The following is a 24,229-nucleotide window of genomic DNA, read 5'->3' as shown; positions in this document are numbered from 1 at the left end:
GTTTCATTATCTCAGAAATTTATTAGGGTTCAACATTGAAGATAATGAAAAAAACACTTTACCAAAACAAGACCTAGTTTATATGGATTAGAGTTTTACTTTTACTTTTTCTAATAGTTTCTAGTATCCTATCTTCGTGAAAGAGTAAAAAAACAACCACTGAGTTAAACACATCATCACATCACGAAGGAGGAGGCATGTCAAAGACAGAGATTGACCTTCCGGCGCCTGATTTCGAGATCAAAATGACGAAAACCAGAACGATCCAGATCAAGAAAGAGATGAATCCAATACTCACCTTCGCTGATACAACTTTAGTAGAGAAATTAACTCGTTCCTCCGGCAAGCTATAGAAATCCTTGATCACGACTTCAACCAGAGCAGCTAAAAGATTTTTAGATCGTTCATCAACATCCGAAGCATTCATGATCTGCTTACGAGCTTCTCCTAGAAATTCCGCAATTACCTGAAATTCTAAGTTATCTAGCTTCGGAACTTCTGATATTTCTTTCGATACACTTCCAAGTTCCAGTTCATCGTTGATGATCTTCAGCGAATTTGGAGAAGTAATAGTCCGATCGAATGTCTCAGATGAAGCTGAGAGGACTAAATCCGGTGATAACATGAAACTCTGAGAACAAATCGAAGATATTAAAATGAATTTTCAATGATATTTTGTGAAATGAAAGTATATGATTTAGAACTTTCATCAAATAGATGATCTATTGGTGGATCGCTGTCAATAACTTCAGATGAATCAACCGATTCCCGCTTTGTCGCGGGTATAACTTCGGAAACAGATGTAAGTGAATCATCCGATTCAGGAACGACCTTGTGAAAGAGAAAATTGGTAATCGGAGAGGAATTTCTATCAGAATTGCAAGTAAAAGAAGAAAAACGTAAATATCAGGAGAACTTTTGATCGTACCTTTTGAGGTTTGATGATTTGTTCTTCAAAATCTCTTTTCTTCAATTGAGTTCCCTTCAACTTTCCGGTTCGATTCTCAGCAAATCGAGGTTGTCGTTGTTGATCTGGTTTTGGTGGAGGACTTTGGTTGCTCGCTTTCATCTTTTGGCGGGAGATTTGAGTTCTAACTATTAGTAGAAAGAAATGAGAGATCAATGGGAATACGCATATATATAGAGGTTTTAGATTGCCGAACGTCCTATTTATCATGCCCCCTCTCCCTCTTATTCGACATGTATGGGAGTATGGAATCAAAAAATGAATCAAGTTTGTTTTAGTTTTACATGACCATGGTTAAATGTTTTGTTGAAGGAAGGTGGTGCTTGTCTATAAGAACACCAAACTCGAGCTAGTTGACTCGAATTCTTATTAACCTGTTAATTCTGACGTGTTGAAGTGTCTAATTTAGAAGTATTTTGAATATACTTTAGTTAGATATTGTTTAACCGTGTATTAAGTATAAAAAACCTATCTAGAAGCCGGGAAATAAGTAAAGTTTCCGGGCAATAAATTTTGGGTGGAAACAAATTTTTTTTGTTTCTTCCAAACACTACCCATTTCTTCTTCCACCATCTTCCTTCTCTCCAACATCAATTCCGGCGACCATTATTTCCGGCAACAACAACTCCGGTCATCCATCTCCCTCTCTCTCTTCATCCCTCCCTTTCCTCTATCTTCTCTCTCATTATTCTTTTTCCTCTATCTTTACTTTTTTTTTTTTCTTTTTAAAGTTCCGGCGAAGGGGACTTCGCCGGAACCCTCGTCTGGTAGAACCAGGCGAAGCCCGCCTGGATCTGGAGTCCAGATCCAGACGAAGGGTTCCCCCGAAATGACCATTCCCTTTGCCGGAACTTAGAGTGAGAAGAGAAAGATACTTAGAAGAGAGAGAGAGAAGAGAGAGAGAGGGGAGAGATAGAAGACAAAGAGGGGAGGAAAGAGAAGGGAAGAGAGATAGAGAGAGGAGAGAGAGTCGGTCGGCGGTGGCTGGAGAAGGAGAATTGGTCGGAGAAGAGAGAGAATAGAGATGAGGTGCATTTGGATTGAGTTTTTTCGATTTTTCACTGTCTTTCCCATAAACTTTTTAGCTTTCCCCAAAACGGTAGCCTAAATTTACTGGAGTCCTTCGTATTCAAAGTGAGCAAGACCTGGTTTATATGGATTAGACTTTTAATTACTCCGTACTTTATTCCTGTTGAGCCTAAGGGAATACACGGTTAATCCACATTAACATATCAATTCAAATAACTTACATTTACTTTTCTCTATATATGAGATTAACCCTCTTGTCCTCTCCCTAACAAGGGCAGTTCCAAATGTGAGGCCTTACCACATTAAGGATAGTTCCTAACGTGAGGCCTTACCACATTAAGGATCGAGCCCAACAAATAAGAGTTTTCGTTTTTTGGCGTAGGTTTTGTGGCACATCTAGAAAACTTTCATAGTTATTAAAGTGAGCTCAAAATTATAACCTCAAGTTTCAGATACTCTCTTCAATGATGTAAGACTATTACACCAGAGATCGATTGTTCCTATTTTTGCTACTGATTTCATCTTTCGGTCTCTTCAGATTCCAGCCAATTTGAGTATGAGATTGCTTATAGCGAAACTTGGGAGCGCCAACTTCCCATGTTCTTAATTCCACTCTTGGCATGGCATGTCCACGGGAACAAAAAAAACATTGGAAGGTTTATTGCCCCCTTCTCGTAACTTATGTATGAAGACAAGTGAGTCTGTTATTTTTAGACAAATTTAGCCCTTTATGTCTTTTTGGAGGTCGGTGTAGATTAAATCCAATGGTAATACTAGATCTTTCTTGTGTAATTCATCCCTATCTCCCATGAGGTAGTGGGATCGAATCTCGGTGAAAGTAGTTGTCATCAAAATTTGTCTTATGTAATTTAGGCAATATATAAAGTAAATATTATAATAAATTTGTCGGGTTTTAGGCCTCTTTCATATTGTCGGTCTTTAGAACTCTTTCATTATGGTTTAAATTAGGCGGTTATCGTGCTCATCACATCTTCATTATGTGTCAATACCTTGTAACGACTAACATAGATCGTAGTCGATTTCTCAAAAAAAAAACACGCACTTCCACCCTTATGTTCGACTCAAAATCAATACCTGAAACTGTTTCTAGTACACAAATTGAACCCTATCGATTTCAAAAGGATGCGAAACACTTTCCCTTCTTTCTCTGTCTAAAATACTCATTGTACGCATCCAAATTGGTTAATCTCGATGAATTTTGTTTGGTTAGGATTAAGGGATAAGATCAAACCATTTTTTCGTGGAAAAAAAGAATGCGGATTCGCACTAATTTTAAATTACCAAATGGATCCAACCCTACCAGCACAACAAAAAAAGGTTGAAATTAACTGGGTGGAACTAATTTGATTCAGCCAAACAGAACCATGAGTGCTAACTTGAGGTAGTCCAAGTAAATTGACCACGGTCAAAGGGGCGGGGCACTATTAACAAATGGGGAATTTAACACTACCCTCTCAACAGAAATGTCTAATTAGAGATATCCCTGTTCTAATAAGGGTTATTTCCCCTCCAACTTTGTGACTAGCTTCTGCCTAGCCCCCTACTTTATCAAAATTACCTAGATGACCCCCTTTTTGAGTTATCGTTATAACTCCGTTAACCAGTCATCATTTCTCTCTCCTCCATCTCATTACCTCTCTCTGTCACCTCACTTTCTCACCACTTCATCGTCTTCACCGGCGAAAGTCGCCGACCGACTAATTTTCCGGCTGGCGACCTTCAAACATAAATTTTTTTTATCTCCCCTCTCTCTCTAAAATTTTTTTTTTTAAAAAAATCTCTCTCTAGAACCAGATCTAGAGAAAGAGACTTTTTTAATTTTTAGAGAAAGAGAGGCGAGTTAAATTTTTTGTTTTAATGTTTGAAGGTTGCCCGCCGGAAAATTGGTCGGGCGGCGACCTTTGCCGGTGAAGATGATGAGGTGGCAGAGAGAGGCGATGAGTTGGATGTTTGAGAGGTGATGACTAGTTAACGGTGTTATAACAGAATCTGAACAGGGGGTCAGTTGGGTATTTTTGATAAATAGGGGGCTAGGCAGGAAACCGGTCACAAAGTTGGGGGGTCATTAGGGAAATAACCCTTCTAATAATAAGAGAGGTTAGTGAAACTCCATTTTTGCACTCTCATCCTTGTTATATTATCTCTATCTTTATCTCATATTTCTATTGCCGACATAACACTCTAACTTCGATCTCTCTGTGAATTTCTATCTAATTTGCAAGTTCGAATAATAATTCTTCTTCTAGCATTTTGTTTTTTCGTTCAATTCATAATTTCAATTTGCATTCTTTTGAATGTACACGAGTTATAATTAATAGAAAGAACAACTGAGATCAAGAGAAATTTTTTTTTTTCAAAATTGATTACACTGCGAAACATCAGTTTTAACCTAAAACAAAAAGCGTAACAAGTTAAAATTTTTGCTTAGAATTTTACTATTTTTATTTGTCCAACTGTTTTAATTTATTAATTTTAAGTGTTAGATAAATATTGTTGGTAAAGTAGAAAAACAATGAATATTAGAGAGAAAAAAGTAAGTATGAGAAATGAAGATTCGTTAGTAGAACATCGACGAAAGTAACATGACAACAAAAGAATATGAAAGTTCAAAATAAATAAATAAAGATCATAAAGAAGATAATCCACATTAATGTATCAATTCAAATAACTTACATTTATTTTGTACTTTCAAGTGCCAAAAATAAAAGTTCAAAAATTTTAATTAAAAGAGGTATATTGCACCAAAACAAATAACAGGGGTATCATAATTTTGTTGTGAAAAATAAAAGAAGTAGGGAAGAAGAAAGATAATGGAAATATATTAACCAAGAGATTGTAGACAAGTAGAACTAGAATTTGTATTCATATGTTTGTAGATGATTTCTCTACTTTGATATATTGGTATATTAAGTACATTGGTACACTAGTTTGGTACTATGATACATTGGTTTGATCCATCCTCTTCATTAGCAAGTAACCTCTTTATATAGGCATTTAGCTAGATGAGTTACACATCCAATAGGCACACAATAATGGAGCTTGAATACAACTTAATGGTGGAAAACCTATGGTGGTGGGAGTTACAAATGGTGGTGGTCATCCACCATAAATCTAATATTTATAACACTCCCCCTGGATGTCCACCACATTAGAAATTGTCTCATTAAAACCTTACTAGGAAAACCCAATGGGACAAAACCATAGTGAAGGAAAAAGAGTACAAATTCTTTGTTTATGTACATCTTTGATGAACACATAATCAGCCTCATTAAAACCTTGTTAAGAAAACCCTATGGGAAAAATTCTTAACGAAGGAAAAAGAGTACTTTGTGAAAATATAGTATATAGTGTCTTCATAAACTTGCTCCCCCTCATGAAGGTTGAGGGCATTGTCCAACTTTTTATCGTCAGCTTCCTTTTAGTATATATACACAAAATACAATTTGTAGCATTTGACATTTCAAGTTGCATTAGTATAATGTCTTAAAGTTCATGCATACTTTAACTTGAAGCTTGTTAATCCTTTAGGGATATCGATTGAAGTCACTATTTAGTGATCCGTATTTGTGTATCATGTACATCAGTAAGATAACTATAACATCTTGTGAAATTGATGTACTTATCACATTTCGTTGTATAATCCACTTGACACACATAAGAGGTGTTAAATTCATCATTCGATGACTATTGTCTTAAAATAGAGTTGTCTCGCCAAAACCTTGTCAGGAAAATCCAACGGGACAAAACCTGAACGAAGGAAAAAAGACTACAACTTTTAAACAAATTAAAATAATTTTCAATACGCATAGTTGCCTCGTTAAAACCGTGATAAGGAAAACCCAATGGGACAAAACCTTAACGAAGGAAAAAGAGTACAACGTGATTGACATTTTATATATGAATGATGGTTGTTTTCTAAAACCACATTACAACACACATAATGTATTGTCTGTACTATATTAGGTACTTCGGGACCTGAATTTCCATGACATATGATAAGTTAAGACAATATGAGTTGCTTTGAATTATAGTCTTTTAGTAATTCAGAATATGTTCATTTTCAAGATTTTCGTTACTCGAATAATCTTTTTCAATACTCTACTGTCAAACTTTGATAAACTCTTCAGGAGTCAAAATAGGATTTATAAATCCTTTATAATTCAACTCTAACATATGTCTACTTCATTACCTTCAGGGTAACTCTTGGTTGGTGCTTCGACTTCATGTCTAAAGACATAAATATTTTGTAACAAAAATCCATAAATAATGAAATATCTCATCAAAGTTTTACCAATTACTTAGAGTAACTCGGGATCAACATGCTCCCAGTAGCTTGTATTTTCATAAATACATCGTCTGAAATAATTTATTTGATTTCTCAAATTCTCACAGCATACATAGCTCAATGATCTCATGTATGTATGTACCTTTGTAAAAGGTCGGTGTCTCTTTTTACACATATCCTCTTCAGGAGATTTTATTAGGAATATGAATCACATTCATTTCTAATTTGATAGCCTCTTCAGGAGGAAAAATTATTCCTTCAGTGTCAAAGAGTATATGTCACTTTGATCAACTCTGATCATTTTCCATTACCTTTATCTGGATATAAGCATATTAAGCTCGGAAAAATATTAATATCTCGAGGTAGCAAGTTTTCCGTATATTGATTCCAAATGAGAGAAACTCGATCATTTTCAAGTATTTTACGACATTGAATATAGGACTTCCTCCCCCTAATGTCGATAGATTTTCGTCTTATTTATGAGCACATACTTCAAGGATGTGACAAAGACGAAGGAAAAATCAATTGCTTTAGGCAAATTTGATTTTTATTTTCATATCATATTTTCCGTTAGAAAAAAATTATTATCTGATCACAACTTCGGGTGTGATTAATTACATGTGAGATATATCATCTTCATGTGATTTTATTTTATTTTATTTATTAAATCCATCATCACTTTCTCTTTGGTTATTACAACTTCAGGTGTAATATGAAAGCGGATATTCAACAAATTTAATTTTCTAATAATTTTCAACTCGTCGTCATCCATAGACACGTAAGAAGATATTATCACAACTTGATGAAAATTTTATTGCAATACAAGTGCAACCAAAGGTGTGATATTGTATTCTCCTTAAAAGAATTTCACAAAAATTGGTTGTCTTCCACTGTGAAGAACTTTTTCAAATCTAATCAGACTGTATGTTGATACAGTGAAATGAGATGTTCATTTTTGCCACGTCATTTCAATTTGAACTCGATGAAGTATTTTTCTTACACGTTCAGTTGTGGTCTCTTAATAATCAATGGAAAGTCATTCCAATACTGAAATATCAATATTTTTCATTCTTCAGGAATGAGTAAATAAATTTAATTTGTTTTACAACCAACTCATAGTGATTATATATTCTCATTCTTTAGAGATTCGATTTAATATCATCTCATGGAAATTTATACTTCAAACTCTTCTAGTAGTTTTGAGATTTGAAGACTTATTTTACATCTACCAAACTTCAGGTTTGGTAATCTCATATAATCACAAAATGATGTTTCAATTTGATCTTAACCAAATTCTTATGAGAGTAATCTTCATTAACAGATCAAAATATGCAATTATGATATATTCATACAAAATTAAACATTAGTTATGAGAGTAATATCAATTTATATATTTTAGGCATAACTTACCTTGACCTTACCACTGAATAAATTGCATTGCTATTCATATTAGTTTGCAACACCAACTTTTTCATCATTATCATGTACTTAATTTTAATATTCTTTTGATATGATTCACTATGCCTCAACAATCACAAAACCAATGGTTAGAGATAAATAAGAATAAGAAGTTTGGAAATTTAACAAAGAGAGCTTCTATACCTTTTAACTTACCAATTACAATTGACCAAACTTACCCATGTTTCAGTTGTTTGTATCTTGATTAATAAGTGGGAAATTTCTTCTTCTTTTTGATCATTGATGATAGAGCAATTCGTGCTGATAACGTGTTGTGAAAATAAAAGAAGTAGGGAAGAAGAAAGATAATGGAAATATATTAACCAAGAGATTGTAGACAAGTAGAACTAGAATTTGTATTCATATGTTTGTAGATGATTTCTCTACTTTGATATATTGGTATATTAAGTACATTGGTACACTAGTTTGGTACTATGATACATTGGTTTGATCCATCCTCTTCATTAGCAAGTAACCTCTTTATATAGGCATTTAGCTAGATGAGTTACACATCCAATAGGCACACAATAATGGAGCTTGAATACAACTTAATGGTGGAAAACCTATGGTGGTGGGAGTTACAAATGGTGGTGGTCATCCACCATAAATCTAATATTTATAACAAATTTGACATTATTGGTGAGGGGCAATGCTAAATTCCCCTCAACAAAAATGGGGGCACCATGAAACTAATCCTTGCTTTTGAGGCCAGCGAACTTCTCATTTATTTTACCAAAAAGCCGAAGAGAGAGAGAGAGAAAAGTGGACCACAGAAAAAGACAGAATGAAAGGTTTTCAACCTATCCTCTTTCAAAACGTGTCCTTCTATCATTGGTTAATATTTCTCACACTACTTTTCAGTAAGTTGTAAACGTGTTAACATCCTGTAGTTCTTAATTAAATAAACAGTACAATCAAGACCGTTAAAGCTAATACAAAAAGCTGCTTCTCTTTCTTCTTCAAACTATTTCTTCCTTCTTCTTCAAGTTTGGACTTTGGATTTCCACACTAAAATAAAAAACCCTCTTTCAGATTTGGCTCACTTATTCTTAAGGTTTGATCATTTGACCTAACTCTTTCTAATTCCTCTTAATTCAATTTTTTATTCTAAATTACTTTTTAAAGTTCAATTATTGTAATTTGAAGTTCAATGGGTATGTTTAATTAGTAGCTCTAGATGTTTACAGATAGAAAATTAAACCCTTTTCTTCTCATAAATTGAACTATTTCTTTTCTGGTAGAGATCTTCAGTTTGCTTCAATTTTGTGATGGGTTTTGCTTTTTATTTTTGAAATTGACTTCTGTTCTTCTTCAGTTGACTTGAAGCTGAAATATTAGGCAATTGTGAGTTCTTAACTTTAGATTATGCTAAATAGTACTAGTTATTGACTTAATTGCTTTAATAGTTGTGAGTTCTTATGAGATTTCTTGATCTGTTTTTTTTTATTAGCAATAACATTCAGGAGGTTAATGAATCTCTTTCCCTGATAACATTACTTTACAGGAGTTATGGAAACTGTCGTGCAATGTTCTGATCAAAGCACGACAGAGACGACTAGAAATCACGAAGATTCCCAGGTTATATCTTGTCTTCCTGATGCAACTAAGTGCAACTTTTCAGAGGATGGGTCTATTGAACTTCATCAAGATAGTATCTTAAATGAACCCAGTACTTCAAATTATGAACAAATGGATTTCGACACAATATTTGATTTACCGGACGGGTGCTTAAGGTCTTTCGGAGAGATTCAAGGCGCAAAAGCTGAAACTTCTGGGGATTTTGATGAGCTAAATGAAGAAACTCTATTGAATTATAATGATACATGGTTGTATTTTGCAATTCAACAAATTTGGCCATTGGATCAAGAAGAGAAAGAAGAAGATTGTTCGAGTTCGTTTTTATTTCCACCAAATTCCTTGGATTTTAATGAGATCATTCCACCTCATTTGCCTTTCTTATTACAAAGAGAACCACAGAAGAGACTACCCATTACTCTTGTTTTAGATTTAGATGGTATGAAATTCAAACCTTCACAATTTTTGCTCCTATAGAGATGGGTGTTTTTATATTGTGGCTTGCTCGATATTCGTAATCTTAACTTCGTTTTTTTTGTTACAGAAACTCTAGTTCACTCAACATTAGATACATGTGACGGGGCAGACTTTAGCTTCTCGGTTAACTTCAGCACACAAGAACAGACAGTATATGTTCGACAAAGACCTTACCTAAGAATGTTCTTAGAAGCCGTTGCGGGTATGTTTGAAATCATTATCTTCACAGCAGGCCAAAGCGTTTATGCTGAAAAATTGCTCGATATACTAGATCCTGACCATAGACTTATTGGTCAAAGGATATATCGCGACTCTTGCGTCTTCTCAGAAACTGGGTATGTGAAAGATCTAACAATTCTCGGTCGTGATCTAGCAAGGACTGCCATTGTTGACAATTCTCCACAGGTATATCTCCTTCTCAACTCAAGTAATGTAGACTATGATTGAGAATTTTTCTTCAAAGTTCTCATTTCATATATTCTGGGTTGTTTCAGGTATTTCAATTACAAGTTGAGAACGGGATACCCATCGAGAGCTGGTATGGCGATCCTAAAGATAGCGCCCTACTTTCGTTATTTTCATTCTTACAGACTCTAGTAGGTGTTGATGATGTTCGTCCTATTATCAAAAAGAAATTCGGAAGCCAAGAGTGACATGCTGTTTCTGATTATTTTTGTTAAATAATTTTTCGATAGCCAAGAATGACATACTGTTTCTGTACATCGATCTCTAAATTCGCCTTTAATATAGCAATTTGTCATGGATCCTTTATTGTCAAAAATGGGTGGGGCATTTCTTTGTTCATGTCTAAAGGAGAGACAGTAATTGTAATCTAAAGAAGAAACACCTTTACTATATGAATAGCTTTTTTTTCACTGTAGTAGGTAGTCTTTTTCTTTCTGTGAGGTTTGTTCATGTCTGGCCTATATAATCTAACTTATCTCACACTAACTCACAACTACAGGAACTATAAACGAGCCGAATGCCTAACCCAAGCGAGTTAATAGACCAAATCAGGGGATTCGTTTACTCTACGATTCTAAGCAATACTAAACAATTATAGATCACTATCTATGACAGTATTACCGAAGGTTTCATGTCGTAATATAGTAACAGTGTCTTGTTCACGGCTCACAGCAGCATTAAAACCGTTGCAGGAAATAAGCAACACTATTGTTGCAATAGAAAATGATGGTTTGTCCATCCAAAACTTAAGATGGTTCTTGTAAGTTATTGAGGATTTACAATCGTTACTAATAGTCATCCTTTATGTAATGTGATGAATTCTACGAAGTTAGAGTGCTTAAGATAAAGTTTTTGATTGCTTAGAAGTTCTTTTTTTTTTATCACTAGCACTTTCGGGATTAGTTGTATTCCGCGTGGAATACAAATATACTGTCTGAAAACCCTATTTCTTGATGTTGAAATATACGCGTCTGAATTAATTCCTCCCACTCGTTATGCTAAGAATGTGTAGGTGTGACTGTGTCACAACTACTAAATGGTAAATTTGGAACTCCTAATATTCTATAATCACATTAACACTTAAGATGGAAACTCCAATTTTCATTATTGATATTAAAGTACAGCAATTTTCTTCTTTTACCTTGAAAACAAAACAAATTGACTTATTTAGAAACAATTTCATTAAATTCAACACATTTATCCCAACCCACTTCACATACTTATAAGCAACCAAAGGGAAAGACAATCTACTGTGTGATTAGTTTAAACACTAGTGTTCTCTCTCTTTCCCATTTCTCAATTCTCATCAACCATGACCATAAACAAAGAGGAGCCAAAAACAATCCGCGGGGACATTGAGGCCGGCAAAGGTAATAACCTGCAACCTTTTCCAACCACTTTCGAGAGTCATCATCAACTTATTTTCATTTGTGATGTCTACTTGATCTTAATCATTCAACTTCTTTCTACTATGGCCGTGGTTAATGCTGTTGTAACCTTTCACCCATTTGAGAAATTAGTTTTCTCTACAACGTTTTCGCACGAATGGGTGTTGCTGATGGTTATGGAGAACATCCCCTCAATAGTTTTGATTCCTCTGGTTATTTATATTCGCAACCACCCCGTGAACATACTTCTCTTGTGTGTGTTTACACTGTCGTTTGCATTTCTTGTTGGAATGTTGCTGTGGGCAGTTTTTTCGACGAAGGCTATTATCGAAAGTTCAATGGCAGTTACTCTTATAACTTCCTTTTGTACTCTCTATACATTTTGGGCAGCCAAAAAGGGTCATGATTTCACCTCTCTCTTCTTGTTATTGTCGAGTTATACTCTAGCAGTAGTTGTGGTTTTCCTCGTTAGAATATACCATTCGCCACTTGGGGAAGAAACGATGGAGATTTTTGGGTATATGTTTACCACTGCTTTCTCATTATACATAATTTGCAACACGGATCTTCTGATCAAACATTTATCACAAAATAACGATGAATATATCCGCGCATCACTCATCCTTTATACTGCGGTGATGTACCTTTTCGTCTCTCTATTATTCATCTTTGGCGCCACTGATGTCGCTATGATAGATCATTTCTAGTATCAAGTACTTTATAAGTCTAAATAATTTGGTGGTAAAAACATGTCACTGTATCGACATTGTTTAGGCATATCTATTTCGAGATGAAAGTTGTTATGATATAGTTAAATATATGAAGAAGGATTTCAATGCCTAAATAAATTCCACAAGTAGTCCGAGCAAACAAGAGAAAAGTCATAATTTTCATTTGAAGCAAAAGATTTATAATCCACAGAGAGTAATACAACACTGTCGATATTATTTTTTAGGCGTTCATTTGTCTGAACATTCGAAAAAGGAGTTGCATTTATTATTACAGAATAAGTAGAGTAACTGACCAGACCCTACATCTTCGAAGGTGGTTTTTTCGAGCTCCGACCTGCTATGAATTTCTGCATATTCTCGAACTGTTCCTTCGTCATCCCATTGTAATACTCGTGCGCTCTGTCCTGAAGTGTAAGCGAGATGTCATTATATAGTCTAAATGTAATTGCTTAGAATTTTGTAGAGAAGTATTCAGACCTTTTCAAGTTTGAGAGCATGACCCAAGTCCAATCTGAGGCCATCATTTATAACAGACTTGTATTTCACAACCAAGTTTTGGTTATTTCTTATAATGGCTTCTGCAACTTCTCGAGCTTTCTTCATTAGTTCGCTTCCTTCGACTAAATGATTCACAAGACCCCATTTCTCACCCATTTCAGCAGTTAAAGGTGTCGCGGCTAGTGAAACTTCTCTAGCTCTGTTTGGTCCTATTATGCGTGAGAGCTTCTGAGATAATCCCCATGATGGAAATATCCCAAACCTGCATTGAAATAACTATTAGTACTAATATATCACCAGACTAGTTTTCACGGGCAGACAGCCACAACAGCCATGAGTTCAAGCATTTAACCAAAGACGGCCAATTAGTAGGCTAGCCCGAGCTACTAGATGTTCCTTTTAAAGGGGCTCTGTTGGTTTAAATTTTACGGATTTATAGTAAAAATTACTCTCTATCCCTCCATATGAGTGTACAATAGTGTTGGGTTGACGCAATTTTCCTTGAGACACCAAGCTTGTTGCTTTTACTGTTTTCAAGATTTGAAGATAGTTTAAAGAACGGTCCTGTGCCAAATCATGTGTCTAAAGAACTTGTCTCAACTCTCAAGTAACTCTCAACCTAGTATGCAGCATCCATCCTCTATAAAAAAAAACTAACTCCCCTAACAATAGTTGTAAGTTTCATCCTTGATATGCTAAAACACAGATAATCAAATAGATGAATGTCAGCAGTTATCGATACTGTGCCGCTTTAGACACCTAGGTCTAAGCCCACAGCTACGGGGTTTTGTTCTTGGCGAAAGTTCCACGAGCCCACCAATAATGGGTTTCTTACATGTATAAATATAGAAAGGGTTCTTGTACCATGTGTCCTAACTTAAAGTTCAAGATATGTAGTACTTGCATAATCTACTCTCTCTACTCATTCAAGCAAAATTGTACTGGCTGGCTATCTTCAATAAAGATTGACTAGAGATAGAGAAAGAACCTGGAATGGGTATCCATAAATTTGGCACCTTTAGAAGCAATCAAGATATCACAAGCAAGGGCAATCTCAAATCCAGCAGTAACAGCAAATCCACTAATAGCACCAATAATGGGTTTCTTACATTTTTCCATTTGCCACACAGGATCAATCTCCATATCCTTGACATCTCCTTTGAACACATCTTCAGCAGATGTTAGGTCGACCCCTGAACAGAATGCCCTTCCTGTTCCTGATATCACTATTACTTTCACAGATTCATCTTCATTCAAATTCTTGAAACCCTTTGCTAGATCTGTTATCATCTGTTTTGTCAATGAATTCAGAGACTTTGGTCGATTTATTGTTATGTACCCAATTCCATTTTCTTCTTTTCTCACTTGTATTAGGTCCTCTGGTGGTGAAGATCCATCCATTTTCAGTTTGGCTGCTCTGGTATTGATTCAAAGAAAAGATAAAATAGAGGGTTTTTCTATCGAGAGATATAGAGATGGGTTCTAAAAGGCTTGTCGATTGTGAAACTGACAAATGTGATCACTGAAGTCTGTATCTTGAATTGCGTGATGAAATTTTGGTCAAAATGATGGAAGATGCTAAACGGCTCCAAGAAATGGACCGACAGCATGCCCAAAAATAGGCCCACTGCATGCCCAAAAATAGGCCCACCGCATGCCCAAAGTTTCTCTCCACACGGCCCACCCAATAATTGTCCATTACGCCAATTTTTGGTGTGTGATTTCATTTTCGCCCCTGTTTTGGACACAAAGGAAAGTCTTGTGCCTAAAGATAAATTGACATTGGGAGGTTTTATAGTTAATGTCCAAACTCGTTAAATGCAAACCTGATAAAGACAATTGCTAAAATAGTTAAAAACAAGAATTTTTGGACTTACGGTCCAAAAATCTACGCTTAAACATACTTTTAATCCCCTCTAATCCTATAATAGGTTTATAAACCAAAATATTAACATAAATGGATATCTAGTCCATTTGTATCCATCTCTAGAGAAAACACAAATCCATAGAATTTATATTAATTCATACTACCTAATCTAACCTTCTATATAAACAAAAACTGATTTTCCTTCAAAATCCTCAAATATCCGTTTTCCATTTTTATCTCTCACTTTCTCTCTCCAATCACGATCATATTAACAGAAACTTTATCTTCATTCTTCTTCAAAACGGAAACCATTAATGTTCTCTCTTTAAAATCGAATCTTTTTTTCAACCTCCATTATTGAGTCTCGAAATCTGCTTCATCTTCATTAGACCAGCTGAAAACTCCATTATTTATTTCGATTTTCATCATTAAAGATTCAGGTTCGTACCTTTGTTAAGATCTACAGTTGCCTATGAGGTTAAAGTAACAAGTTTTATCTTTCTTTTTAAATATTTTTCTTTTTAAATATTTTTCATCATCGTTAAAGTAACAAGTTTTATTTTCCTGATTACTCACATTATTCTATTGAAGGTTATTCTCCATATACATATTCTGAACCAGATTATACATATCCTCCCACTTCACTTGAATCACATCAATCTTCTGATAATGAAGTTTATTTTCCTGAAATTCACAATACTTACTCTTTTACCACTTCATCTATTCCATCAAACGCTACTACCTCAGCATCTACAATATGGAATCCTGACTCAGGTGCAACTCATCATGTTACTTCTGACCAAGGAATAAAATTTCGAACAATTTCGATCGACATGACCGAAATTTTTCGGTTTTTTAACCAACCGAAGTACAGTACGAGGGGGAGGGGGAGAGAGAAAACGAGAATGAGAGCTAGAAAGAAGGAGAACTAGAGAGTGAAAGAAAGGGAAAGTGGTAAAAGAGAGAGTCAGTGAGTGCAAGACCGAGAGAGAGTCAGTGAGAGTGCCAGACATAGAGAGAGTCAGTGAGAGTGCCAAGAGAGAGAGAGAAGAAGACGAAGAAGAAGAAGAAGAAGAGAGAGACATTAACAGATGAAGATTAGGGGGTATACAATCCTGTTTTGGGGCTAAAAAATAACTATGCCCCTAAGTTAATGTTGATTGAGTAAGTCTTTATGCCCGGAAGTTTTTTCTTTATGCCCCAAATTGATAGAGAAAGATACTCTCTATATTTAATATTAGGATATATTTTAGAAGATATTCTATAGTTATTTAATATTAGGAGTTTCTATATTTTAGAAGATATTCTATAGTTATCTAACATTAAGAGTTTCCATATTTTAGAGTTTCTAAGTAGTTTAGGAGTTTCCATATTTCTATATTTCTAAATATTGAGTCCTAGCTAGAGTCTAATTTGTCTAGTTGTAGCCTATATATATGGCTGAGTTCATAGTAGATATGAATATGAATATGAATCTTGAAGTTATTAATAAAGTTTAATATTAGTATTACGTTTATCTTTGGCTGGCCTAGAGATAGAGAAGAACTTAAGTTCTTATCACAAATCCCTCACCTTCATTTTTTGAGCCGTATTGAATTTGAGAAGTTTTATTGGCAATGCGCAACATGTTAAAGGCAATGTGTTTTTTACTCAAAACTTGGTCAAAACAAGTTGACCAAGTATGGTTAGAGGCAGTGCCCAAATTCGAGGGTGTTTATCACCCACCTCTTCCTCTTTTCTTTTTCGAACCAAAAGTCGACGACTGGAGTTCGTAGAGGCATTTGGTTTTTATCCTCCCTTAAAATCGATGCTGGCCAACGAAAAATGCAACGTATAGTTTTTTTTATGTAACTGAATTCAGTTGGAACAGAACCATAAGAAAAAATAGAGGACAAATAATTGATCAGCATTATTTCATATTGCCAATGCATTTCCTACAACATATTTATGGAGTGTCTGATCATTGAATGAAGAAGAATCTGAAGTTATGTATTGTCCTTTCATACATAATATTATTCACAGGGAACCTAAGAAGCTTGGAAGAGTTGGCGGAGATTTATTGGGTAAATGTCGTTAATGTCTCCGTTGAGAAACCGTTTGGCGATAATGAGATTAGTAGCCTCAGTTGGATGGAATGGGTCCCAAAACATATACTTGGATCGGTTTGGACAAACTATTGACGTTGCCAGACATGGAACCAAACCTCCAAAGCGACCCGCAACTCTACAACAAGAAGAATTTGAGTTCTCAAAACCTGCATTGATCAATTTCATTAGTGTTATCAGTTACCCCACTCTAGTTAAAAAGATTGGTCCAAGATATGGCTTAGGCAATCCCCCTCCTCAAACCCATTGTTCAATTGTGCCAGGCCAGATGGGCTTTAGCGACTCTATCTTAGTAACGCTATCTCTAGTGTCGATGTTCATTTCAACCCCGTCTATAGCTAAGAGAGTAAGACCAAATAGGCTGACATAATTTTAAAAATATAATACAATAAGAGAAATACATACCATAAGATTGGAAGTTCTGCATGATATCATATGTAACGTTATAAGCATCTGGATATACAAATCTAGATCCAACAAGACTTGAGTTCAACTCGATCACAAGACTCTTCACCTTGTTGTTGAATGATTTAGCTAATTGATTTGGAAAGGCGACGCACGAATCTCCTGCCAACGGGTTTAAATCCCTTTGACTTGGGATACAACCAATAGGTGGAATACTATAAACAATAATCTTTCTTGCTCCATAATTGTATAATCTCTGCCAACACAAGAAAATAGCTTGGCATGAAGAAGAAGAATAAAAGTTGAGGTAAAAAATTTGATCTTTAGTGGCGACGAGTTCTTACTGTTAGTTGGGATCTATATTTTGAAATCAACAAATCTATAAACATATCAGGAGGAACCAATGAACTAGAAATGGGTGTCAAATAGTTGGTGATAAAATCATTAGCACCCATTGTCACAGAGAAGAGAGATTTTCCTAGAAATTGTAAAGCTGCCTCAGCACCAATTCTTGAGATTATATCTTGCCTATTATTGGCAAAGTTGTCTACTTGTGCATCCATGCTAATTCTACCACCCTATACAACAACACATTACAAGTTAGAGATAGAAAGAGAGAGAGAGAGAGAGAGAGAGAGAGAGAGAGAGAGAGAGAGAGAGAGAGAGAGAGAGAATGAAAGAGTTTAAAGTTCTTACTAAGATCCTGCCAGTGTCATTAAGAATACCAGCCCCACCAGATGCATAGTTGACCCCATGAAGAATAATATCTCCTATTGTAGTTGGATCCAAGTAAGGAGGAAGCTTAGGGTTCAAACCCAACTCTTCACCTTATAACCATTATCAATCAAATTAAACCCAAACTTGAAAAATGATAATTAACCCAAAACAGAGTAAATATAGTTTAGATTAACCTATAATATCAATAATTGTTCTTGCATTTGTGAAACGTCCTGTGGCTTTCCCAATATCAATCCCATAAGGAAGGAAATTAGCTTTTCCAAGAGTAGTGATATAGTTATTGTTTCCAGCATCAACCAATGAATCCCCAAACACAAAAAAAGATGAGGGTGGGTGATTTTGGGCCAGATAACCACTGAAAATGGCTAAAAATTCAACAAGTATAAGTAAATTTTGGTATGAGTTTATACCCATGATTTAAACTTTCTTCCTTTTGGAATAAGAAAAACAGAGAACTACATACTACTCTATTTATAACTGTTTCATGCATTTCAAAATCAGTTCTTAAAACTGATTATATCTATTCCCCATTTGTTTAATTTTTTTTCTTGATTTTGAGCAAGTTCTAGAACTTGTTTGCCTGCCCATTACTTCAAATTGAGTGGGAAATTTTATGTACACGCAATAGTATTATCTGCCGTTAGAGAAATCATGTCTCTAGACTTTTAGGGCAGTTTTTTCATGGTCATGGAGGCAAGTCTTGACAGAAGTTAACCCAAATTTGTTTTTATTGAATTGAGATGTGAGTATGTGACATATTTTTGTTGGGATGATCTCACTATGGATCGTAAAGTCAAATTTGATTGGCAAATACTTTAGGAGCAAGATCAACAATCATGTTCATGATCACCTTTTTATTCATGAGGAACTATTTTCGTATATATATATATATATTATTTCAAAGTAGATTTGTGTGAGACTTAGAGCATCCCCTAGTCGGCACCAAAAAAATCACTAAAAGAATCTTCACCAAGTTATTTGGTGTTTTCAAATTTTTGAACTCAAAGACAAAACTCTAAAACTCCCACCAAATCACTATTCATCATATCAAATTTCATTTTATCATTTTTAATACTTATTTTTTTTAAATAAAATAAGATAACAATTAATTTATTAAAATAGTAATTAGAATTATAAGACTTAAACTACAAATTAAGACCATTACGACATTTATTGTTTTATGAGGACCAAAAAGAAATATTTTGTGGGGACCAAATACAAACATTAAAATGAGTAAAGGTACTAAAAAGGATTAAAAAGAGGATGAATTATAAATTAAAAAACGAAGGGCTCACCATCCCACCATTTTGGTGGGATGAACAGTGACTGACCATATTTGATCGGTCACTGTGCATGGCATTGGAGATCTTTGGTGATCTCCAGTGTCATTGGGTTGGGTTGGCACTGGAAATCACTAAAATTTGGTGATTTCCAGTGCCGTTGGGATGCTCTTAGTGCCTCGATGGGTAAAAGGTTACAGTGTTGAATTCGTTGGGTAAGTATCCAACCCATTTAGCTTTCATACTACTTAGGTAACTCTCCCTTAATAACACTGAATACTGCATCTACTCGAAATATAAAATTTAGAAAACTTTAACATTATATTATAAACCAGGAATTTCATAATACAGAAATATATATCAAAAGAAAATGGAAGATTTGAGATGTTGAAACCTCCAAATTTCTAGACATAACAATTATGTAGAATTAGGAGCTTCTAAGCTCCAACATTAGGGACTTCCATACCATTAAACATAATTAAAAGAATCAATTTGAGAAATGATTTTTGTTTTTTAAACTTAGAATTAGTCCTTAAATCACATCTCGAAGAGTTTCCTAACATTCATTGGGTAAATATCATTAGAATCACCATCAAGAATTCGCTTCGCTATAATCACATTAGCAGCATCAGAAGGATGATATGGATCCCAAAACACGTACTTGGATCGATCTTCACATACTTTAGACGGTGGACCACACGGTATCATACCTCCATGGTTACCAGTAACATAACAACACGCCGAGTCAGAGTTCTCAAAACCTGTAAAAGAAAATCAATCCTTAGTTTGAAGCTAGAAAAAGTTTATCTAACTTGTAGCACGAAATCGAGTAGTGCAGTTCGATATAAACATGTACCATAAGATTGATAATTTTGGATTATATCATCTGCAATTCGGTAGACATCTCCATATAGAAATCGAGCTCCGACAAGATTTGTGTTCAATTCCATGACAAGGCTCTTTAACTGCTTGTTATATGACTTGGCCATATCGTTCGCAATGACACTGCAGGAACCATCGGATGTTGATCCGACATCTCTTTGATAAGGGCAGCACCCAACTGGTCCAACATTACTCACAACAATCTTTCTAGCACCCAAATTATACAATCTCTGCATTAAGCAACCGAAAAAAAGAAAAACATGAACGCCGAATACTTTACAAGTCTAAGGTACTTGGACAGTAACGGGTTTCAACTTTTAAGGCTTTGAAACGGAAATGAGGAACTCTTACTGTTAGTTGAAGTCTGTATTTAGCGATCAATGCGTCTACAAACATTTGAGGGGAAATCAACTTCTGCTCAGGGACTGAGAGAATAGGAACTAAGTAATTGTTGAGGAAATCGTTTGCACCCATTGTGAGTGAAAAGAAAGCTCTATTCAGAAGTTTTAAAGCCGCTGCTTCGCCGAGTCTTGAGATTATGTATTGCCTATTGTTGGCAAAATTATCAAGCTGTGCATCCAAGTTGATTCGGCCACCCTATTGGATAGACAATACTAAGTTAGATCAGAGAAAAGCAGAGAAGAGTTTTACCAAATGTATGTATCAATGTATGTCAAAGAGTTCTGAAATATCAGAACTGTTTTAAAATGGGTCGGTTTAAAACCCCGAAACGAACAAGAAAACCCGTTTTGGGATGTTTGACCCAATCCATTTACTCTGTTTGATGCCCTAGTCTTATAAGATGCCCTCGGAACCTGTTTTTCTCGGTCAGTCGATGGATCACTCACAACGTTACGATCCAAAATAGAAGTATAGTAGAGAAGCTTACAAAAATTTTGCCAGTATAATTAAGAATGCCACCACCTCCAGAAGCATAATTGACTCCATGAAGAATAACATCTCCAGTTGTAGTTGGATCCAAGTAAGGAGGAGTAAAACCTTTCACACCCAATTCTTGACCTAATCATAAATCAAACCCCATCAGTTTCGAATGAGTTAAAGTTCATTAATGAAGGAAAAATGCTAGGGAACAAGAAAAACCAGGCAGACTCTAGACAGAAATCATATGTGACTTGTTGGGGTTCGTGCTCCCGATGGTTATGATCTACATAACTGCGAATCACAACAAACCACATAGGATTTCTGTCGAGAGTCTGCCCAACTTTTTTTGTTTGCTAGCATTACTCTTATACCATCAGAAAATGAAGATGAACCAAGAAACTAACCAATAATGTCAGGAATTGTTCTTCCATTCGTGTAACGTCCAGTAGGTTTCCCAAGATCAATCCCATTGGGTACATAATTTGCTTTTGACAGAGAAACAATATAGTTATTGTTTCCAGCATCAACCAAAGAATCTCCAAAAACAAAATTAGATGGAAAATCCTGACCCAAACAATCCTCAATCAAGCCCAAAATTTGAACAACAACAACAACAACAAAAATAAAAATTTGAGAATTTGAAGATCTACCCATACTTTAAAAGCTTGATTTTTCTCTAATCTGAATATGAGATGAAAAAAAAAACAAAGTATAATATTGGTGACAAAATTTCTTCTGTTGTATAATGTGTTTAATATATTTGTATTTGACTGGCTTCAACTTCAATCAAGTGAATGAAGAAGAAAGAATGCAGAGAAACCCTAGCCCTTGGAAGCCTTTTATACAAGAAATCTTCTCCCCGAAAATAAAAGAAGTAGAATTTACAGTTCATATTGGACCAATAAATGAACAAATTATGAATGTACAAATATAGAAAGCCTTCATTATGAAATGAAATCTGTTGGGACAGAAAGGTCTAATGTTGGTAGGAGACTTACCCATTGTGGATCAATATTGATTTGAAAAACAGAGTAGTTGGGAAGGAAATGGCATTCAATGATCTTCAAATTTTAGAACCAACCCTTTGAGAGATAAATCAATTTGAATTTGTATTTCAAAAATAGATTAAAATAAAGAAATAAACAAAGAAATTATTTGGAACCAATAATAAATTCTTTACACTTCTTGGATTAGCACTATTGGGAAGTTGGTTTTTGGTGAAATTTTTGGTGGGACAATAAAAAATGCAAAGATAATTTAGCAGGGTATGCAATCAAGTTGACCTCACATCAATCACTGTAAGACTTGAAAAATAATTAACGAGAGCTAGTATGCGGGTAATGTTGAAAGTGTCTTGAATATGGGTCGATATCTAACTCCGGTTTGGAAATTGCTAACTCGCTGCGGCCTCAACACACAATTTTGGACCCATTTAGCAGGGTTGACCTCTGGTTAATTGCGAAGCATGCCTTCAATGCAGTCACCAATACTATGGATATCCATATATATATTTTGGAATCATAAAGAAATAATTGGTGAGGCGGTCGGATTAGAATTTCAGTGGGATATTTATCCTCACGGATCCTTTATGTAATTTATTTTCTTATCACAGTGGAAATCATCCCGCCATTGCTCGCCGTTGAAGACGTTTTACAAGCCGAACCACGTAAATATCTTGTACTTTTCAACAAGCGATTCCAAAGCATGTGGTCATTAGTTTCATTTATTAAAAGTTATCATTAGCTCTGTTGGTTGTAACATGCAAAAACAGAACATAAGAAATTAAGCTGTTCAAATTGAATTTCCAACTGCCCGTCCTTCCATCCTATTCAATGCAACTCACTGATTATAGGTTTTAATGGTTTAGATCCTTCTCTCTTTCTGTTTTCTATAATATGCCAAACAAGTTTAAGGACAGAGCACATTCTAGCCTATGTGCATTTAACCAATAAACTCCTCTCTCTAATTGCTCCACATATATTATATAAATTTAGCCTCTTTAGGAGTCAATTTTCATAGTTTTACTAGTTTTAATCATGTATTTATGAACTTGATCTGATTAATTTAATCTTCTAGAATAATATCTATTGTAGATTTAACAAATAAAGTTGGTCCAATGTGATCTATCTCCGGAAAAGAAAAAAAAAAACCAAGACCTCGCATCACCATGTCAACCTAGTTTAAGGGTGGAAGAAGCACATCGAAGAAATATATTGTTGTAGAATTCAACTTTTGATTGAGCGACAACATTTATGTTTCTATACAGATTATAACATCATTAAATAATTTTTTTATGAAGTGCAAGGCCACTATCTCAGAAAGAATTTTTTTAACTTTTATTTTTCTAATTTTTCCAAAAAATTTTATAGACACAATAAATAAATATATTTTTTTTGAATAATTTATTTATATATATAAAATAATGAAGATGTGGGAGGAGTCAAAACCGTTTTCTTCCTAGAGAGAGAAACAGAGTTCGAGATCTGTTAGAGAGTCAATTCCACTCGGTCACAACCGAGTGGGTTGGTCTTCATTAATCCTAATTCTATTAGGATTACATTAGATAATCCTAATTCTATTAGGATTACATTAGATAAAGATAGAGTTTTAGTTTTTAGATTTTATAAGACTCCTAAGTTATAAACCTATAAATATGTATCTCCATAGACAATGTAATGAATCAAGTTGTAGTGTTAATAAACAAGGTATTTACCTAGCTCTCTCTCTCCCTCTCTCACGATCAATTGTTCACTAATCATCATCAATCATCCTCGGTTACAACCGAGAGCTCCATTCTTCTCTCTCTCGGTTATACCCGGGTATCCATACTATCACACTCGGCTTCACCCGAGAGTCGTCACATATCATCTCGGTTATACCCGAGACCATCATCCCTTCTCCATCTCTCTCGGTTATCAACGAGACGATCATCTTCTTCACCTCCACTCGGTTATATTCGAGTGTGTTTATCGTTCAAAGGTTTAACCTTTTCACATGGTATAAGAGCCATTATTTTTTTTTGAATCATGACTACTCCCGAAGCTTCCGAAACTTCTCAAGTTCACGATACCACTAAAGACCCCCACGTCAATCTTACAAGTAAGTACTATTCTTCTTTTCACCCTCCTTGGGTTATTGATTCCGGTGCCGCTAAACACATATGTTCCGTTTTATCA

The 24,229-nt window shown here is 35.0% G+C and overlaps 5 protein-coding genes across 6 annotated transcripts; 1 reads left to right on the top strand and 4 right to left on the bottom strand.

The window, feature by feature from the left end:
• Positions 1 to 57: 57 nt before the first annotated feature.
• Positions 58 to 1,237, bottom strand: LOC147551459 (uncharacterized). Its single transcript, XM_086668573.1, has 3 exons — positions 929 to 1,237; positions 697 to 831; positions 58 to 631 (listed from the first exon to the last, which is right to left on the bottom strand). Exons 1-3 carry the CDS (start codon positions 1,175 to 1,177, stop codon positions 182 to 184), a joined length of 834 nt encoding a protein of 277 aa, XP_086524699.1. The 5' UTR covers positions 1,178 to 1,237; the 3' UTR covers positions 58 to 181.
• A 7,236-nt stretch (positions 1,238 to 8,473) lies between these two features.
• LOC147551458 (uncharacterized) lies at positions 8,474 to 10,687 on the top strand. 2 transcript variants are annotated; one of them, XM_086669914.1, is made up of 4 exons: positions 8,474 to 8,814; positions 9,265 to 9,774; positions 9,880 to 10,217; positions 10,307 to 10,687. In XM_086669914.1, the coding sequence occupies exons 2-4, from the start codon at positions 9,270 to 9,272 to the stop codon at positions 10,463 to 10,465; spliced, it is 1,002 nt and encodes a 333-aa protein (XP_086526040.1). In that variant the 5' UTR covers positions 8,474 to 8,814; positions 9,265 to 9,269; the 3' UTR covers positions 10,466 to 10,687. The 2 variants fall into 2 exon arrangements, with proteins under 2 accessions (XP_086526040.1, XP_086526041.1); XM_086669915.1 differs by having other exon boundaries at positions 8,806 to 9,104.
• A 1,846-nt stretch (positions 10,688 to 12,533) lies between these two features.
• Positions 12,534 to 14,484, bottom strand: ECHIA (enoyl-CoA hydratase/isomerase A). The gene is made up of 3 exons (XM_086669917.1): positions 13,883 to 14,484; positions 12,874 to 13,156; positions 12,534 to 12,800 (listed from the first exon to the last, which is right to left on the bottom strand). Exons 1-3 carry the CDS (start codon positions 14,293 to 14,295, stop codon positions 12,696 to 12,698), a joined length of 801 nt encoding a protein of 266 aa, XP_086526043.1. The 5' UTR covers positions 14,296 to 14,484; the 3' UTR covers positions 12,534 to 12,695.
• Positions 14,485 to 16,648: 2,164 nt separating this feature from the next.
• On the bottom strand, positions 16,649 to 18,423 carry LOC147551456 (GDSL esterase/lipase At4g16230-like). The gene is made up of 5 exons (XM_086670886.1): positions 18,183 to 18,423; positions 17,968 to 18,098; positions 17,616 to 17,849; positions 17,272 to 17,527; positions 16,649 to 17,015 (listed from the first exon to the last, which is right to left on the bottom strand). The coding sequence occupies exons 1-5, from the start codon at positions 18,421 to 18,423 to the stop codon at positions 16,789 to 16,791; spliced, it is 1,089 nt and encodes a 362-aa protein (XP_086527012.1). The 3' UTR covers positions 16,649 to 16,788.
• A 1,171-nt stretch (positions 18,424 to 19,594) lies between these two features.
• Positions 19,595 to 21,999, bottom strand: LOC147551455 (GDSL esterase/lipase At4g16230-like). The gene is made up of 5 exons (XM_086670885.1): positions 21,458 to 21,999; positions 21,061 to 21,191; positions 20,523 to 20,768; positions 20,146 to 20,401; positions 19,595 to 20,050 (listed from the first exon to the last, which is right to left on the bottom strand). Exons 1-5 carry the CDS (start codon positions 21,705 to 21,707, stop codon positions 19,827 to 19,829), a joined length of 1,107 nt encoding a protein of 368 aa, XP_086527011.1. The 5' UTR covers positions 21,708 to 21,999; the 3' UTR covers positions 19,595 to 19,826.
• Positions 22,000 to 24,229: the final 2,230 nt, after the last annotated feature.

The sequence above is a fragment of the Eschscholzia californica genome, unplaced genomic scaffold (genome assembly GCF_041429995.1).
Source record: "Eschscholzia californica isolate CP2 unplaced genomic scaffold, dmEscCali1.0.p SCAF_3, whole genome shotgun sequence".
NCBI classification, from domain to species: domain Eukaryota; kingdom Viridiplantae; phylum Streptophyta; class Magnoliopsida; order Ranunculales; family Papaveraceae; genus Eschscholzia; species Eschscholzia californica.
Note: the sequence above shows the minus strand (reverse complement) of the source record. Positions and strands in the feature narration are given on the sequence as shown.

What these genes read in the sequence shown, in the direction of transcription:
- ECHIA (XM_086669917.1), bottom strand. Translation starts at nt 14,295, where the DNA reads ATGGATGGATCTTCACCACCAGAGGACCTAATACAAGTGAGAAAAGAA. An exon ending in TTTATGGATACCCATTCCAG is followed by an intron (nt 13,157 to 13,882) that starts GTTCTTTCTCTA and finishes ATTTCAATGCAG; the next exon opens with GTTTGGGATATTTCCATCAT. An exon ending in ATGCTCTCAAACTTGAAAAG is followed by an intron (nt 12,801 to 12,873) that starts GTCTGAATACTT and finishes CTTACACTTCAG; the next exon opens with GACAGAGCGCACGAGTATTA.
- LOC147551456 (XM_086670886.1), bottom strand. Translation starts at nt 18,423, where the DNA reads ATGGGTATAAACTCATACCAAAATTTACTTATACTTGTTGAATTTTTA. An exon ending in ATGACACTGGCAGGATCTTA is followed by an intron (nt 17,850 to 17,967) that starts GTAAGAACTTTA and finishes GTTGTTGTATAG; the next exon opens with GGTGGTAGAATTAGCATGGA. An exon ending in GCAGAACTTCCAATCTTATG is followed by an intron (nt 17,016 to 17,271) that starts GTATGTATTTCT and finishes TGATCAATGCAG; the next exon opens with GTTTTGAGAACTCAAATTCT.
- LOC147551455 (XM_086670885.1), bottom strand. Translation starts at nt 21,707, where the DNA reads ATGGGTAGATCTTCAAATTCTCAAATTTTTATTTTTGTTGTTGTTGTT. An exon ending in ATTATACTGGCAAAATTTTT is followed by an intron (nt 20,769 to 21,060) that starts GTAAGCTTCTCT and finishes TCTATCCAATAG; the next exon opens with GGTGGCCGAATCAACTTGGA. An exon ending in AATACAGACTTCAACTAACA is followed by an intron (nt 20,402 to 20,522) that starts GTAAGAGTTCCT and finishes TGCTTAATGCAG; the next exon opens with AGATTGTATAATTTGGGTGC.
- LOC147551459 (XM_086668573.1), bottom strand. Translation starts at nt 1,177, where the DNA reads ATGATAAATAGGACGTTCGGCAATCTAAAACCTCTATATATATGCGTA. An exon ending in AAATCATCAAACCTCAAAAG is followed by an intron (nt 832 to 928) that starts GTACGATCAAAA and finishes CTCTTTCACAAG; the next exon opens with GTCGTTCCTGAATCGGATGA. An exon ending in TATTTGATGAAAGTTCTAAA is followed by an intron (nt 632 to 696) that starts TCATATACTTTC and finishes ATTTGTTCTCAG; the next exon opens with AGTTTCATGTTATCACCGGA.
- LOC147551458 (XM_086669914.1), top strand. Translation starts at nt 9,270, where the DNA reads ATGGAAACTGTCGTGCAATGTTCTGATCAAAGCACGACAGAGACGACT. An exon ending in TCTTGTTTTAGATTTAGATG is followed by an intron (nt 9,775 to 9,879) that starts GTATGAAATTCA and finishes TTTTTGTTACAG; the next exon opens with AAACTCTAGTTCACTCAACA. An exon ending in TTGTTGACAATTCTCCACAG is followed by an intron (nt 10,218 to 10,306) that starts GTATATCTCCTT and finishes GGGTTGTTTCAG; the next exon opens with GTATTTCAATTACAAGTTGA.